The sequence below is a fragment of the Strix aluco genome, chromosome 17 (genome assembly GCF_031877795.1).
Source record: "Strix aluco isolate bStrAlu1 chromosome 17, bStrAlu1.hap1, whole genome shotgun sequence".
Classification (NCBI taxonomy): Eukaryota; Metazoa; Chordata; class Aves; order Strigiformes; family Strigidae; genus Strix; species Strix aluco.
In genome coordinates, this window is record NC_133947.1 from 8,639,878 (window position 1) to 8,657,043 (window position 17,166).

General features: G+C 42.9%; 1 protein-coding gene across 3 annotated transcripts in view; it reads left to right on the plus strand.

Moving 5' to 3' along the window:
• Positions 1-17,166, plus strand: part of NFATC2 (nuclear factor of activated T cells 2) — a 94,335-nt gene that overhangs the window by 34,565 nt on the left and 42,604 nt on the right. For all 3 annotated transcript variants that reach the window (XM_074843095.1, XM_074843094.1, XM_074843096.1), the window contains exon 6: positions 6,867-7,007. In XM_074843095.1, coding sequence (XP_074699196.1) covers positions 6,867-7,007 — 141 coding nt within the window. The remainder of the gene's footprint in view (positions 1-6,866; positions 7,008-17,166) is intronic.

The following is a 17,166-nucleotide window of genomic DNA, read 5'->3' on the forward strand; positions in this document are numbered from 1 at the left end:
ATAACAACAAGTCACTCAGTGACTCGTCCATGGAGGGCTTTGGTATTTGCAGACCTGATAATTATTTTCAAACCATTAAGACAATTTCTGTAACATTAGTTCTATTGATTTGCTTTACTTTACCTTTCACTATAAGCTGAAACTCATTTCTTGGTGAGTGATTGATCTCTGCAGTTGTGTTTCTACTCGGTTGAAGCATCCATGGAGCAGAGCAGCAGTGTTGGAGTTCAGAGTAGCCACGTAAGCACCTGTGAGGCAGCTTGTTTTACTCCATGCTGGCAGCAACCAAAACCCGCTTTATGCAAGTGTCTGCGAGATGTGAGTGTAAGGCTTAGGAGTATCACCCACGCTGTGTCACAGTTTTTATTCTAATGGATGCTGGTTAAACCTTCCCAAAGCATGTCGCAGTTCTTGTTTCATATAATCCATGTTTGCTGATACTAAGCTGTGCTCATGAATCCCTTAAAATGCGAACGATTGCACTTGGCATGAGAGAAAGAGTCTAAAATCTTGTTCTTATAATAGATATTCCAAGGTGGTAAAAAAACAAAACAAACAAAACTTATTGCTAAAGAACTGCGTGTCCATCTGAGGAATTTAAATAGTTTCTATTATTGACCGTATTTTGTTCCACTAAATTGGGTCAAATATCTTATTTCCCTTTAATCAATTTCCCTGGAAGTTTCCTTTATTTTTCTCTCCTTCTAGTAGATTTTCCCATAATATTAGACAATCTGAGCCTATGATATGTGACACATTAATAACTACAGAGGAAAGAGCTAGTCATGTAAAAGAATGTTGTCTTGGCAAAGCAGTGAGTGCTTTTCCTCGGCCGGGAGTTGTGCTGGTTGGAATATAACAGCAGGCAAGAAGGAGCACTAGTTTATTGAGATAAAAAAGCAGAAACAAATGGTCTCTTTGCACTTGGGAGATACCCGCTTGCAAGTTTAACCATAACCATGATTGTTATGAGAGTAACGTGGTTTCCAGTTGAATTAAAGGAATTTTTCCCCCCTTTCAAGACAGTTACACAGTTTGCTGTAAATACAGCTAACACAAAAACTAGTTCTTTTTCTAAAGTGTAAATTTTCTCTCTTGTAAAGCACAGAATTTAAAAGCTTATTCTGACAACATTTGCTACTTTTAATGTGCAACCAGAATATTTCAGTCTGGAAAGTCTGAGTCAGACAGAAGGAAAATGCCCGCCCTTTTTGCAGGCTGCGAGCCTTGCTATGAGGATAAACTCCTGTTTATTTTTTGTCTTTGCAATACTGCTGTTGGTAAGAGCAAGCGCCCCAGTGTATTACGTAGAGCATGGATTTCTGAGCATAATTGAAGCTCAGCAGATCTCCTGCACGAGGGATTAAAGGGAAATGCTGTGCATACCCGCAGAGATGATCGACAGAGAAGTGAACTGAGGCCATGGTTTTCCTGTCATTAATCACACGCTGGTTTGGTGAGCTGGCTGCAGTTCATAGAAAGTATCGTACTTATCTGACACTGCTGCCATCAGTGCTTGTCACTCCTCCTTTGCAAGGACATCATAAAATAAATTATGTGCAGGAGGTGGAGAAAAGCCCTCTATTTTTGGTGCTTTTTTCTTGAATGGCTCTGCACAAACTGCTGATTAAGTCTTGCTGGCAACAAATTGGAAACTGTTGTCATTCATACTGGGTTCTTCTTTTCATAACATTTAGATCACATTTTCAAGGTTTCCCATCTAATCACGAGGGCTGGAAATTTGCTTTATTTACATGATTCTCATTTAAGTCTTCCACTGGTCCATACTCCTAGCAGGAGATAATTCATCCCATCCGTCCAGTTAGAAGATTGCTGCTCTCTAGGGTGCCTTACTGTTTACCTGCCTGCTAGACATGTCTCCTGCCCTTGGTCCTCCCCTGGCTCCCACACTGCAGCTCCCCAGCCTTTGCCTCTACTCCCACCAGAGAGCTTAGGGTGCTTCAGTGTGTGATGTATGGGATCAAAGTCTCCCAGGACATTAGTGCGCTGGATAAGCATTTGGCACAGGAGCTCTGCTCCTATCAATCCTACCTCGGGCAGGCAGCTCGTGGTAAATAAACACAGTGTGACAAGAGGAATGAGATATTTACTTTGGCTCGTTAAGGTTTGCACTGAGGTGGAAGAATTAATCCCACAACAAATTACGCCTCTGCTATTTCTTCTAGGGTTTGGGATTTTTTTTTAGCATCAGATATTCAGTGCTATCTGTTCTTCTCAAATCCAACAGAAATCAGTGGCTGGAGCCAAGAGCCTTTGGGGGTTTGGAAAGACATGTCAGGAGTGGCATTTTGTAAAGTAAACACTTGGCTTGTGATGGCAATTAGAGGTAATTAGATGTAACGCAAGCTTTGTCCTCACTGGGCTGCAGGTAAGCCCCAATCCTGTTCCTTGTGATTGCCCAGGATAAGATCTCTCCTGAACTCTGGTCAGCTGTAGGGACATCAGGTAAACCTGAGCTCTGGATCCAGTGTTGCAGGTGTCAGAAAGATGGTGTTGAGCAGATCTCACTCTATCAGCTATTCTTTGGCCTCTGTTTATACAGAGGTTGGCATAGAGGCCTCCAGTCATTCTGGAGAAGAAGGCACTGAGGTAGCGCACTGATACATGGAGACTGTGGAGTATCTGTGCTCTGGAAGCGTTGGTCAGACCCGCGCTGCTCTGCACAGTGTTCACAAGCCTGTTCCTCCCAAGAGGCAGATTACATTAGTCGTTTTGCTTTGCCTACATTACTCGATACAGCCCTCGTTCTTACTGCACATGCAGGGAGAGAGGTTGCCGAGACAGTTCCTCTCCGGAGGCTGTTAAGAGACATTTAGCTTCAGTTAAGACTCCTCATAAAACGAGTCAGCTTTTGGGCAAGACAAGGCAGTGCTTGGAAGCCCTCCAAGCCAGTGGAAGGAAACACAATACTCAGACAGGGCTAGAACTGCTCGTCCCAGGAGATGCGTGCAGGAGGAGAGCTGATGGGGAGAGCTGGGAGGCACGGAGAGAAGGGGGCTTTCAGGTGGAGCTGGGATTACCCGAGGAGCATATTAGGAAATACAACTGAGGTTGTCACTTGGAACCTGCTAGCAGTGATGGGCAGCACTCTCTTGGGGGAGATCTGGAGCCACAACAGACTTATCCAGGTAATCAGTTGTCTCAGAACATCCCTTTTTTTTCCCTAGAAACCAAATAGCCTCTCTGCTGAGCCACATAGCCTCTCTACTGAAAAAGGAACAGTTATGGATGCTGTGGGCAGGTGGGGAGGCAAGAAACACCTTCACCCTGCCTTGGTACACTTCCTTATGGTCAGCCTCCAGGCTTGTACATCCCCTGTGAAGCATTTGGCCTGCCGGCCCAGATGTCTAGGCCATCTTAACCTTTCCTCCACCTCCTGGCATAGGGAAGGGGATAAAGGTTCAACCCCTGAGAAACACCCTGTGCCCCTGCCGCGGGTGCATGTGAGCCTGGGTGGGCTGTGGGCAGCCGTGGGCTGGCTGGGCAGTGCAGGCAGGGAAGGCAGTGCAGGGGCTGCTTCCCTCCCAGGCTGAGGCTCACTGGAGGTGGTGCAGCACTCCCAGACAGCAGCTCCCTTTCTCTCTTGTGTCACTGTGTGCATTGTATTTCTTGGCACCATGTATCCATGACATCTTGATTTGCAGACAGTCAAATAAAATAGAAAAATAATGTCCCCTGTTAATAGGTTGACACTCTGCTTCAGGCCAAGTGTGAGTATTTCTATAGCATTTGCTTTGCTGCCTTATGTCAGTAACTGTTGCTATTGAAAGTAAACACCCCAACTGGTTAAATCAACAGCGTTTTGTTTATTCAAAGCTCATAAACTCCAGTAGCTGTAGGTCACTTTATGAAGTGCCAACCCCTGGGGGAAGAGAAGGAATAGTGTGAAATTATTGCATGCAGTCCACCCATCATGAGCCTTAGAGGAAGGGGATTTATTGGCAATTAATATTTCTTGCAGAGGAAAAAAAAGTAATCCTATTGAGGCAGTTCCACACTGAACCTTGAGCCTCCTAACTGGTTGAAATGGGGAATGGGGTGAAACTTTCTTATAGGCCTCAGTAAAAAAAAAACCAAACAGGTCTTGGAAAAATGAAAAGCGTTTTTTTTTTTAGAAAAGGATTTGCAAACCATCTAGTGGGAGGAGAAGAGTACAGGCAAAATGGGGCAGAGAAAACACGGTGTTCAGTAGGTAACTGTATTTCTCCACTTTTCCCTTTAGCACGATATCTGCATTGAGAAACTCAACCGAAACACTTCCAAATGGTATTATTCTGCAGCACATATAAAGCACACTTGGGTTTTGTACACCTACAGGCATGACCAAATTGGGGTCAGGGCAAAAGCAGTTTTGGAGATGCCCATAGCCTGCTCATGCTGTGGCCATGCCAGAACATAGCTCTGCGTCAGCCTGGCTGCTGCTGGCCGTGGAGCCGTGGCAGCACAGAGCTGCATGGGGGTACCTGCAGAACACCTCTGCCCATCACAGGCTTCCAGACAGTGCTACTGAGACCACCCCAGCTCGGCTGAGGATGGCAGAAGGGGTTTTGGCATTTCCTAAGAGCCGGGTTGCACACTCCCGGTGCACGGGTTGTCCTCCCCAGCTCCCCGGTAGGTCGCAGCGTACACAAACACTGCGCTCTATGGAAGTTGGACAGAGGCTTGGTCTTCAGCAGCGATTTCCAACTTGCCGAGATCCAAATGTAATTAAGATGAGTCAGACGGTTATTTCCAGGCTAAAATTTGTCCTTCCTCGTCCTGAAAAAGCCTTGAGAACCACTGATCTGTGGGATGTCAGGTACAAAGCTCTCTATTAACACACTGAAGTCTGAAGGAGACATAGGTTAATCTGGAATTCTGATGATTTGGGATGCTTTGGAAGTGACATTTGGGGATTAAATAGGAATAAACAGTGTCCAGGGCAAAGCTTAAATACAATTTCTCTTGACTATTGTAGACATGTTTTTGATGATTGCTATTTACTCTTAAACCTTTGAGGTTACAAATGTGTATTTGTGATAAATCCAATTATGAACTCATCAAAAATTTGAGTATTTAGGGAAAGGAATTAATCATACAGCCATGTGAAAGCAATTAGCAGCTTCTGTGAAAATAATCTGAATATATATTCTTAATTGGCAGTATTTTAACCCAGCTGTTGTTATATATTTGAAGGGAACAATGAGTCATAAGGTTGTTTTAAATAGACTTTAAAAAATGCCTCTCAAATGTCACAAGACAGTTGTAAATATTGAATTATCTGTATTTTTAACGAGCAAAAACTCTCTCATGACTGGCAGAAAGGGTTCACTTGAGCTTGTCCTTGCTGGAAAAGTTGCTCCCCTCTTCTACATACACCTGCCTAAAAGGTTTAATGTTTATGTTATCCCACCAAATACTCTAGCATTTTCTTCATGTGGTGAGAGAATCTGTACAGCTCTCGCTGTGGCCAAGAACTGTTCGGTTTTTGGCTTTCTGAAGGTTGCACAACAGTAAAAGGGTGCCGGGACCAGGTCACAAAAAGCACAGCCTTGCCTGTGTGTGAGTGGAGGCCCAGCGCTGAACATACAGGATAATATTTCCTTATTTTTGGCTCAACAGTGAACGGTGTTCAGTGAAGGGAAGACACAAGTGCTCAGGGTCTCTTGGGAGCAGGCTCTTTGTCAGAGAAAGTTAAAATCCAGCCAAGGCAGCTGTTAAATAGATGAGCGGCATCCTCTAGAGACCTTTCCAGTTGGGGTGGATGAATCTGGAGGAGTTTGAGTGCAGGTCATGAACTCGCAGTTCAGACCCAAACCTGCCCACCTGGTCTGGTCACAGGGAAGCTCATGATATTTTCCAGCTGTCTGCATTGTAGGGAACAATTCTTGTATCTTCACTTTCTTCGGCTCCTGACACTTGTTAGCAAACAGTTGGAATGGGCTTGCAGGGATGGTGACCAGGATTCTCCAAAGCTTTTCTGACCATGCAAATGGCTGTTTTAATGGGATGAGAAGAAAGCAGGTGGAGAGATGGTGCTATCCTGGTTTTCTGGCTGGGGAATTAGAGAATAACTTGCCAAAGTCACGTTCCAAGTTCACAGCCAAGAACAGTAAAGACCTTAGAAATCCTTGATCACGTACATGCCCATCTGGATTCCACCCTACCTTTTCTTTCCTTGCCTTTTAAAATTAAATGCAGTCTGCAACACAGGGCCCTGCTCCTCAGACATTCAGGCTTCTGCAGAGCATGCTTGCAAAAAGCCCAGGCTGCAGCAGCTCTGCTGTGACCCCTCCTGCTCGCAAATGCAGCTTTGTGATTGCCCCTCTTGTTGTGTGCTCAAGGCTTGGTGCCTGCACATGGAGACAGTGCTTTTGTTGGCAAACGTACTGTTCCAGGCCCAGCATAGTCCCTGTTCTGTAGGAGGCAGTGGGCTTTTGTAGAAGAGGTTTATTTTTACTTTTTTTTTCTGGAGGAATTCAGTGTTATTCAGTGGAATCCTCTCTGCAGGTGGAATTTTTGGGCTCCAGGGCTGTAGTGTGCCTGCACTTGAAAATTTGGCTATTTATTTGGAAACAGACATGGGCAAGTTCCAGCTCATTCATCCAAGCTGTCCTTTCTCAAGGACAAGAAGTAAGGCCAGCACAGCTGAAATGCTGCAGCCAGCTCCTGAATGTTTCCAAATAAAATGCCTTGAGTAAGTTTATTTTTCCCTCTCAAACCTAAATTTAGCACCCTGGAGAAGCTGCTTTGGCAGTCAACGGATGGTAACGATGACAAGATCGATCTGTGGATAGTTCTGGGAAGATTTGGAAAGTCCTGGTAAAACAGAGTTGGTTTCATTCATGTCTGCAATTTGTCCACAGCCCAAAGGTCTGCTCATGAACTTCCAATGGTTGAAAGACAAGATATTGATAGCTGTCTTGTTTATGGAGGACAACAGATGATCCTGACTGGACAAAATTTCACAGCAGAGTCCAAGGTGGTGTTCACAGAAAAAACATCAGGTAAGGCAGTTTTTTTCCTAACTTTCCCTAATGGGATATGGCATATCCATAGTGCTGTTGTGCCTCATCCTAAGATTTGTGCTCATGAGTAACTCTACTCAAGTGAGTAATCCCATTCAAGTTCATGTAAGTAAAACCAAATCCCTTGACTTAAGCATGTGAGTAAAATTAGACTTGGGAGCAAATATTTGTGTTATTGGTCCACAAGAATACAGACACTGGGAACTGTCAGGCAGGATATGTTATCAAAGAAATGGAACGACCATTACATGTTCCTCTATGTTTGTTTAATCTCATGTTTAGTGAACGCTACTGTAGAAATCATAATTGAAGTGAACATTTTTTATTGATGTAAACTACAGGCAAAGATTGCATTTTCTTCCCTTTAGAAGTCTATGGAGGAAAATGTACATAAAGTGTATTTTTATATCAAATTAAAATAATTTTTATACACATACTGAGATATAAGAACACATCACTTCATCTTCCATATTTTTTCAGATATTTTTATATAGGCTCAGACTGTAGCAAAACAAATTAAATTCAAAGAGAAAAGCCCCCCGTTACAGCTCAATGCTACTTTTTTTCCAGTAGAGCTCCTTCTTTTAAAATGTGTTTTGCCAAAGTTTTTAGGTAATCTTGCTAGCTCTTGAGCAACCACGAAGGGGGAATGAGTGGCAGGTTGTAGATTCTCTCTCTTTGCATCTTGTCTACTTATTTGCTCAACTTGCACAGAGCCAGTGCAAGACAGTCCCAAGCCCTGACTGGTGTTGGATGAATATAAATAAATAATGGGAATAAAGAATGGTTACTGGGAGTTACTTAATTGCCTGGCATCACCTTTACTGCCTTTCCTGAGCTCTCTGTATTTTGTTTTCATAATGGCATGCTGTAATAAACATTACTTGATTTCTAACTCAAAGAATACCTGACCCCAGAAAATATGCTTAGTATGATCTAATGGTTAAGGTGGGCAGCAGAAATCCAGGTTTTCTTGTTTACAGGAGGAAATGCAAACAAATGCATTCTGCTGTAGTTAGTTACCTGTTTCTTCAGAGCTGAATTGTTTCTTTTATAATATCATATGCATGCAGTCATTTCATCTCACCTCACTAAGCAGTATGTGTACTTTATTGGATTTTCTAAGGCTTTTGCAAAGGGACATTTGTTTCTTTGTAAATAGTCTGGACTTGTTTAACTTACCCTTCATTAGGCTTGATTTTTGAATTCTAAATATTGTGCTCTGCAAGGATAATAATAATGTCCAGGAATCAAAAAAGCACTTTGCAAATATGAAGGGCCAAACTCTGCCATCCTTTAGTCCTGTTGATTTCAGCGAGACAAAGGACTCTGCAGTATGAAAAAGCATCGGCTTGTTTTATGTAAACTTTGTGTTCCCTTTGTGCTGTTAAGAAAACAGTTTTCTGTCGGTAAACTAAGGTAGGGGCAGCTTAAGCAATATATCCAGTGACTTGCAAGGGATTTAAGAAATTGCATCACCCAAGTGAACAGCATGTGCATGATTTATAGGGTAATGCCTTTGGCAAAAAGTAAGAATCGAGCCAAAAATTAATGTATGTGGGCATCAGCTGGTGATGGGGGGGGGCGGGGGGAAGCATGCTGTGTGTCCCAGTTTCTTCCCACACCACCAGCAAGCCACACTATTTTACAGCAAGAATGAAAGGCTCTGGGCCTCTGAACTGTGAAGTTTCAGATGAGCCTGTGCAGTCAGAGCAATTTTCTTGGCACCCTGTATTTCCTTTTAAGCCTGTGTATTAATTCCTTCCCACTGTGCTGCCACTGTTCCGTCGCTGTCAGCGAATCGTGAAGGTGCATGGGAACATGCTTGGCAGCCCGCGATGGTACCTGTCCCAAGAATGTTTTGCAGTAACTAAAGGAGATGATACACTGAAAGGAGGTAGCTCTTAATGCCATTTCGAGGAAACATCCAAAACGCCCTGCCCCTATTTCCATATAAGAGCAGAGAAGGCTCTGGCTGGAATAGATGTTAGAAAGTAAAAAGAACAACAACATTTTCCACACTAAATCTAAAGCTTTTCTTCACTGCTGGGGAAACTGCCTTTTTTTTTTTTTTTTCTCTTCTTTTTTTACCTCCTGGTAGGGAAAGGCATGACTTATCCCAGCGGCAGTGCCCAGTCTGGAGCAGGGATTTGCATGCTGGTGTTCCATATCCTGCCTCCTCCAACACTGCTCAGCCTCTGAAGGCAGTCTCAGTCTGCTAGACTTTGAATAAATGATTGGCAGAGGAGGAATTTAGAGGATGGGAGGCCCAAAGTAAAATCTTTGGTCTCAATCAGAATTCCGTGTAGTTTGCAGTGTGTTATCTGGGGGATTCTGCTCTGTGCTGAAGGCAAGCTTGTTCTCTGTGTATCCATGCACTGTTTTATAATGCTTCCCTAACGGTTGGATTAGATGATCTTCAAGGTCCTTTCCAACCTCGATGATTCTGTGATTCTGTGTAATGCAGTGGTACCTCTTAACAGATATGCCCTGAAGTGCTTTTAAGTGAAGATTGCTTTCTTTAATAGGTATATCTTAACGTGAGGAAGGTTAAGGAGCTGAGCTGGATATGCAAATCATGCAGGAGCTGATCTGACTTTGGCTGACAGCAGCATACTGAGAATTAAGCCTTTGTGCTTGGGTTGTCAGAGGTTAATGAATGTCCCAGCCTGCCTGAAATTTAGGACCTTACACACCTGTGACTTTCAGCTTCCCTCTTTATAAGCTGTAGACAATTTTAATTATCATTACTGTGTCCATACTTAGTCGCATTGCATTAGGCTGCATGAACACAGAACAAAAAGGGCCAGTTCTGCAGCCTGATTTATCAATTAGAAATGTCACTGGGTGGAAGGAGGAGGTGGATCCTGCGCTCGCCTTGGGGAGCTCGCTCGCTGCAGATCTGATCTGCACAGCACCTTGCAAAAAGTGCTGATAAGCTGCTCAGAAGCAAAGTAAGCCACAATAAACATCCCTGTGGGTGGATAGTGCATCGCTGGCGTGACCCTGTCATTGTTGCGCCCTCTTCCAGAGTGCTACGCTTCCCCCCGGGGACCCCGTGAAAGAATCGCACCTTTGTGAAGGCAGGAAGATGCACCAAGCTCACAGGGGAAACATGGTTTTCTTCGAGTTTCATTTTAACAGCTCGCAAGCCTTGTCTGTGCTAGCAAGTGGTGTTCCATTTCCCACTTTTGCCACCAGGTTTAGCTCTACTAGTAACGACAACAGTGAGAGCAGTAGTGTAGATAACCATCTAATAGCTTTTGGCATGCTGTACTCCACAGAGGTCTTGACTTGGCTTGTTTGTCCAGTGCTGGAGAGTAGCAACTCTTTTTTTTCCCCCAAAAACCTTTGTGCAGGTGACTTTGTGCAGTGAGATAGTCTCCTGTTAATTATTTCATGGACTCCAAAATCTGGGTGTACCTTGAATCTGGGATCTGTATCGGTATCTGCAGTGAAGCAGATGCTGAGAGGGTGGTCGGTGTGCCTTACAAAACTGAGGAAACTGGTGTTGGGGCTCACAATTGTAATTTATCCCTCAGGCAGACACTCAAAACCTATTTCAATTTCCTGTGGGTCTTGTAGGCAATTCTTCACTCAGTACTAGCAACACAGAGAAATGTAGAAGTGTTCATATTTGTGACTGAAATAGAACATGCTTCCAAGAACAATAATGAACAGTTTTTATTTCTCTGTTACACAGCTCTACAGATGTGTACATTTTTCCCTATAAATACCTAGAAAGTAAAGAATATTCCCCAAATTATGCTGTGTTGTCATTATGAAAATAACTGCCTTTATTATGTGAACTACAGACTCTTGCAATGAGCTCGCCAGTGAGAAGTCTGTAAAAGTCTCTCATTTTAGCCTTGCGACAGGAAATGGCAGCAGGAAGTGAACTGAAGGGGCTGGAGCTCAGTGCTCTGTGTTCGAGCGAGGGGATAAAGTACTTGCATTTGAAATGTTGATGCATAAATAGCATTCATTTTCTTAATGATAAGGTTTGCCAACTTGCAAGCATTATAGTTTTGAGTTCTTTTTAAGGTTATCTCTTCCTGATGAAAGATTGTAATCTGTAGCTGCTGTAAGCCAGCGGAACTCATGAATTCGGTACAGTCAGTCCAGTATACAAAAGCAGAGGTTGGGTGAAGGAGTTGGGTGAACTCAGAGACACGTAACTGAGCCCAGCTAAATAAAAATAGGTCAGGGGAAGCAACTAGATTGGATTGTGCAGATAGAAACTTTTGAAGTGCATGTATTCTTTTACTTTTGATCTGGAAGAGAGAGCTTGAAAAGCAGTCATACAGCTATCAAGGATTTGGAATATGCTAAAGGTCAAGGGTGTTTGTTTTGGTTGGGGCCCAGATCTTACAATGCAGTTAAAAAAAGAAAAGGTTTGGAATTCCCCCTTTTATTTGTTTTAATTGTCATGTAATAATTTGCAAGTCAGATGTTGTTGGTTGCATTGTGTTTACTCCCATCTGTGTACTGGTTACTGCTGCTTCGCTGTGAGTGATAGAGGAGTTTCATGTTTCTCTGGGAGAAAAGTGCAAATGGACTGTGCTTTCCCCTGCCAGACTCTTATGGTGGCCACATGGACATCATGAATCATCGCTAGGACAATGTGGGTGGTGGAGGAACAACCCAAACAGAAAGCGTACATCTTTGGAGTAGATCCACCATAAATCTTTCAATTTGGCCATGCAGTGTAAAGAGAGGAGGTGGTGCTCTCTGTGCCCTCTGAACTGATGCAGCTGTCAAGGCCTCTGAAGCATGGACACTCAAAGCACATTTGACAAAAATAAATCTTTCCAGCTCTAGATTCAAGCAGTGGAGTTCTAGTTTCTTCTTCCCCTGAGTTTCTGCACGTCTGTCACCTCGGTGATCTTTTTGTGTCAGTGGTTTCTTAGGACACTAATAGCTAGAGCAGGTGAGCTTGAACGTACTTGAATATCTACTGGTTTCAGGAGAGCTCACCACAGGACAGGATCGGGACCACTGTGTTCAGTGTGTCGGTGGTGAGTTGAGGCTTTCATCTGCACAGTGCCCAAAATGCTGTGTCTGAATGGAGGCACTTGCCTCTGTACCCTAGAAATGAACTAGAGCCTGTGCTACTGCCCAGGATACCAAGACCCACGAGCCTTTCTTCTTCCCCCCTTCTTGTTCCATCTTGTACCTTCTCTGGCTCCATCCTGTACCCCCTTTGGCACACCTGATAGCTTTACTAAAATATCTGAAATAAGATTCACAGAGTTCGTTGCTTCAGGTACAGCAGTGGCATTCACGCCTTCATGCACAGCAGGAGCTTGAGGTGCATCAGGCCTCCAACCTGTGCCCATCCTCTTTGAGGTTGGGGGCTCTCTGCTTCTTGGGTATATATTTATGCGTTGCTGTCTGTCAGGGATCACTGTGGGAGATGGGCTCTCATTGCGCGTCCAGCTATGCTAACTGCAGTGGCTCGTGTGGTCAGAAGCACCCATAGCCTGTTTTATCCCAATATATTCATTTACATCCCTTGCAATGGCTTGCCTATCACTGGAATAACAATAATGTCAATAACTATTCTGACGATAGCTCTACTACTTCACAGTGTCTCTCTGATTTCCAGCACTTCTGTACATCTCTCATTGCCGCTGTGCTTTATTTTAATGCTGGGTAAATAATTTCAGTTCTTTGAAACATACTACTTTCACTTTTAGAAGCAAGCAAGCAAACAGGCTCTAGAGTGATTTTGCTCTCAAACTTGCACTTTTCAGTATTCCTGCTGCATCACAAGCTAGCAAATAAGCACAGCAGCACTTTCTTGTTTTGGAATTTCCACTTTCTTGAAAAAGTCGTGTTTATAAAGCACAATAAGTTGGACCCAGTGATGCTATCAATCTTCCTGTACCTCTCCCTGCAAAAGTTAAAAGGAAATCACAGCTCCCTAGGAAGGTTTTGTATTCACAACCTATAGTTGCTGGTTGTGATGATTTGTTAAATATATATTTAGATATAGTTAAAATGCACAATAGATTTAAAAAATATAGAAAATTAAGAATTTATAGTTTCTTACATTACTCCCTTCTGGTCTGCAGCTGCAGCAAGAGCTCAATACTTCTGGGTGTTTGGGCATGGGACTTGCTTATGAAAAGCAGCCAGAGAGTTCAGTGAAATGGGGTAAATACTTTGTTAATGGGGTGTGAGAGTCCTCAGCAGTCAGTTCTGGAGCCCTGAACAGCTATATACTGCCAGGCAACAATGGGAAGAGTGGGGAAGCCTTGACAGGCAAGGAGTTAAAAGGGGTGATGTTTTACTTTGAGCAGAAGCTCCTGGGGAGGCTGAGTCCACAGTAAGTGTTGCCCCAGACCCATGAATCCCAAGGCACATGCTGGCTGACATTTTATCATAAGTAAAGCCACGATTGCAAGTGCTCTTCTATGCAGTAAATGCCTTTTACAGCCCATATGTGTTGTAATTGTGTAAGTTGATATGTATCTGCTCAAAATCAGCCAAATGACTTGAAACATGAAACAGTCTTCTGGCCAGGACAATTCACTACAGAAAACTGTGATGGGATGGCGTTATGTGTATAATGTGAATAGAAGGTGGCTTGCATATTGGTTTTGATGATAGTGAGGATCCAGGGCTGAGGATCATGGTCCTTTGAGGGAGATGTGAAAGGAAATTATATGACTGTCTACAGCAGTGTTCCCCTTTTCTGTCATGTCAAGTCTGAAATTTCTCACTGTGCCCCAAACAGGGAACTAAATGCCTGTTAGTAGTCTGACAGTTTCATGAATGATCAAAAAATTCCCAGGGAATACAAAAAAGAGCAAACTATTTTCAACAATTATCTCTTTGAACTTAATGACGCAAAATTAATGATACAATTTTCTCAGGCAAATTAAAGATAAAAAAGACACCAAAAAGTTTTTAAAAAGCCTTCAATTTTTTCTCAGATCCATCCAAAAGAGATGTTTGCTATTTGACCTCAGTAAACAACTTTTAAGTATTTAATGTAAGCTCCAAGCTTTAGTTCTCTCACAGAATTCCTAAATTAATGAACTGAAATTGAGGGTTTAAGTTATGCAGAATTGAGAGGAATGGGACATATCTTAGAACTAGGATCATAACTCAGTCACAGACACAATCCACTGCTGAACATGCATTTTAATGTAGATTTTTAAGGCATCTTAACCTGAGACAAAAGCCCAGCTTATGCAGAAAAGAACCCAAACTATTGTTTGGCTTTTTTAGTGCAAAAGACTAAAGAAAAAAGCACAAATATCTGGGAATAGTTATAGAGTTAGCAAAACTAAGAGTGGTACTGTAATCTTAAATGATTCAATTTGTTTGCAACATGTGAGGTTCTACAGAGAGTATGTGAAATAAATTTGCTATCTTGCTATTTTCTTGCTAGTTTAGAAAGAGCACTTTCTCAGCTCCATGCAGTCTGTGGCTGGAGTCCAGCATTTAAAGCTGGATGCGTATCTTCTGCACTGTAAACCTGCAGAGTGATGGGATGAACCAGGGCAATAAATTACAGATGTCTCCATTGGGAGGCCCACCTGATTTTTGCATTAGCTAAAGGTGATCCCCTTCCAGGTTAATCTCCCCTCCTCATGCCTTGCAGTGCACCAAAGTAAGGCCACAGCAAATTAGAGCACAGGGCCTGCTTGGTGGTTCTCTCTGCAAAAAGGTGTGAGAGTAGGGGAGGATCAGGGAGGTTTTGTTCTCTGAGTTTTCTGGTTTGTTCTTCCTAAGCAAATCCCACCATTTGTGAACACTGAAGAGTAACAAGTATTAGTCAGGAGGATTAGAGTTTACCCTTTACAAATTAGAAAGTTTCAGGGTAAATAGGACACCTTCTGCTTTTCCTTGCTATTATAGCTGCTGAAAATCCTGCAAATATTTCTGCCCACAGGTTTACTCCCTGGCTGAAATGTGCTGCCTGCTCCAGGTGTTCTTGTAATCCCACAGGCCACTTGTCAGACATTAAACTGGGGATCCCAGAAAAACACTGCAAAACAGGAAAAAATCTAAGGATCACACACACAAAAATGCAAAAGAGTGTGGCTGCAGAAATGGAGTTGCCATAGCTGTTAGAGACTCAGCGAGACAGGGTGGAATCCAGTGTTTTGGAAGGTTTCCCCATATGACACAAGATTTTGGAATTTTACAGCTGGTAAATCCTTATTAACACAGGCAGCCACTACTGGCCTGGATTCCCTGGCTCACTGTTTACTATGGGGGCGCCTAGTGGAAGTATGCCTGGTCCTGATTATTCAGCTTTGAATCTTAATTGTTTAAAGAGAATATTAAAAAATAATAATAATTCTTGGAATAAACAAAAGGCAGAGAGACAAGCTCCCATCACCTGTTGACAGAAAATTGATCATGTAGAAAGCTGGCACGGGGAGTGGAATTCCCTATTCTCCCACTTAGTCATCACATCCTGGTGTGACTCATTTTATTACATGGAGGTTCCCAGTGGTTTTATTTTGAGAGGAGCTTTTGTTTAATAATTTATACACACACACACACACAAACACACGTATAATCTTAAAAAACCAACAAATCTATTTTGATGAATTGGTGTAAGGAATCGTTTGGAAGAGCTCTGGAATGACAGCCTGCCCCTGCTGCTTCACTACTCAACTACTGTATTTATGTTTTATTTTAGTGTGAATTGAATTCCTCAACAATGGATGGGGAGAAATCTCCTCTAGACTTGTTCTCACTGTGCAAAATGTCAGATTTGGGGCTGGGCTGGATGGCGGATGACTAATCCATTGGCCTTTTACCTCCCAGACCTTGACTTGTATCTTTGGCCTTGGTGACTCAAACTTATGTCCTCAGTGCAATGAAGGCACTGGCCTCAGCTCATCATAAACAGAGGTTCATTAACTGCAGTGGGCAGTCTTGCTTCGAGAAGAAAAAGAAATTCATGGAAATCAAGCTCAGTGAAAAATCCAATAACTCTGCTTTTGTGAGTTGTAAATTTATTCACGCTGTGTTTGCTCTAAAGTTTGAAAATTATTCTGAACCCCAGAAGGAGACAACTGCTTAGGACCAGGTGCTGAGCAACCTTGCACTGACATGAAGCAGAGTAACTTCCCAGCTGAAATCAGAATTCGTCCCCAAAAAGAGCAGCAGAGACTTTGTGTGAGTGTACCCTTGCCCATAAGGTTTCAGCATCCCAGAAGTGGTGTCTGTTCCACTGGAAAGTGTTCATTGTTCTTTACTTTGTTCTTGGGGTGGCTCTAAAAAACCTTGACTGTTTTCCAGAGATGCCTGTCATCTACTGATAAAAGCTGACAGAGATAATCGTTGTGCTTTTTTGGAAGACCTTCCAAGAAACACAGTGAATAGGGACAATTCATTGCAAGCCCAAAGGGAACTCTGCAGAAATGTGTAGTCAGAGCAGCTGTCCCACTAGCTACCAGGCTCAGTTTCTTTGGGGAACTAGCATGGTTTGCTGCCTGGGAAAAAGGTAACAGGTTGTTCATTAAGTAATTTGTGTAATGCTTGACTGAAAAGCAATGTACATTTTCAAGCATAAAATCACATGCAGGCACAGAATCACATACAGAATCAGCACAATAGTATACTTAGTCTTCAACTGGAGAGAACTGCAAAGAAAATTTCCTGAACCTCTCAGTCCATCAGTCATGCTTGTTCAAATAAAGCAGTAAGTTTGTTTCTCTGCTAGTTACTGACCCCAAAGTCATGAGTAAGGGATCGTGAATAATGTGTAAAGGCTGTAACTGGTTCGGAAAACCTTTAATTGGCTAATTAAAAAAAGCCCTATAAGAGGCTGCAGAGAATCACCCAAAATGTTCCTAATGCAGACTGACATTTTGATTTTCCCCAAAGTTTGAAGCAAGACTTTTGGTATGATCACAGTTTGAGTTAGAGAGGGTAGAATTACTTTCTTCCAACAACTCATTCATTCCTCCAAAGAGTGCTGACACAATCAGATCTCTCATCAGAGTTTAATGCTAAGTCTCATAGCCCTGAAGCAGCACAAAAATCTCTATTTCCTGAACATTTCACTGACCTGTGGTGTTAAAGATTTGCCAACTAAGACAAACCATTAAATGAGCAGGGAACCACAACAGTAAAAATACTGCATGAGGCAGCCATGGCTGGTAAG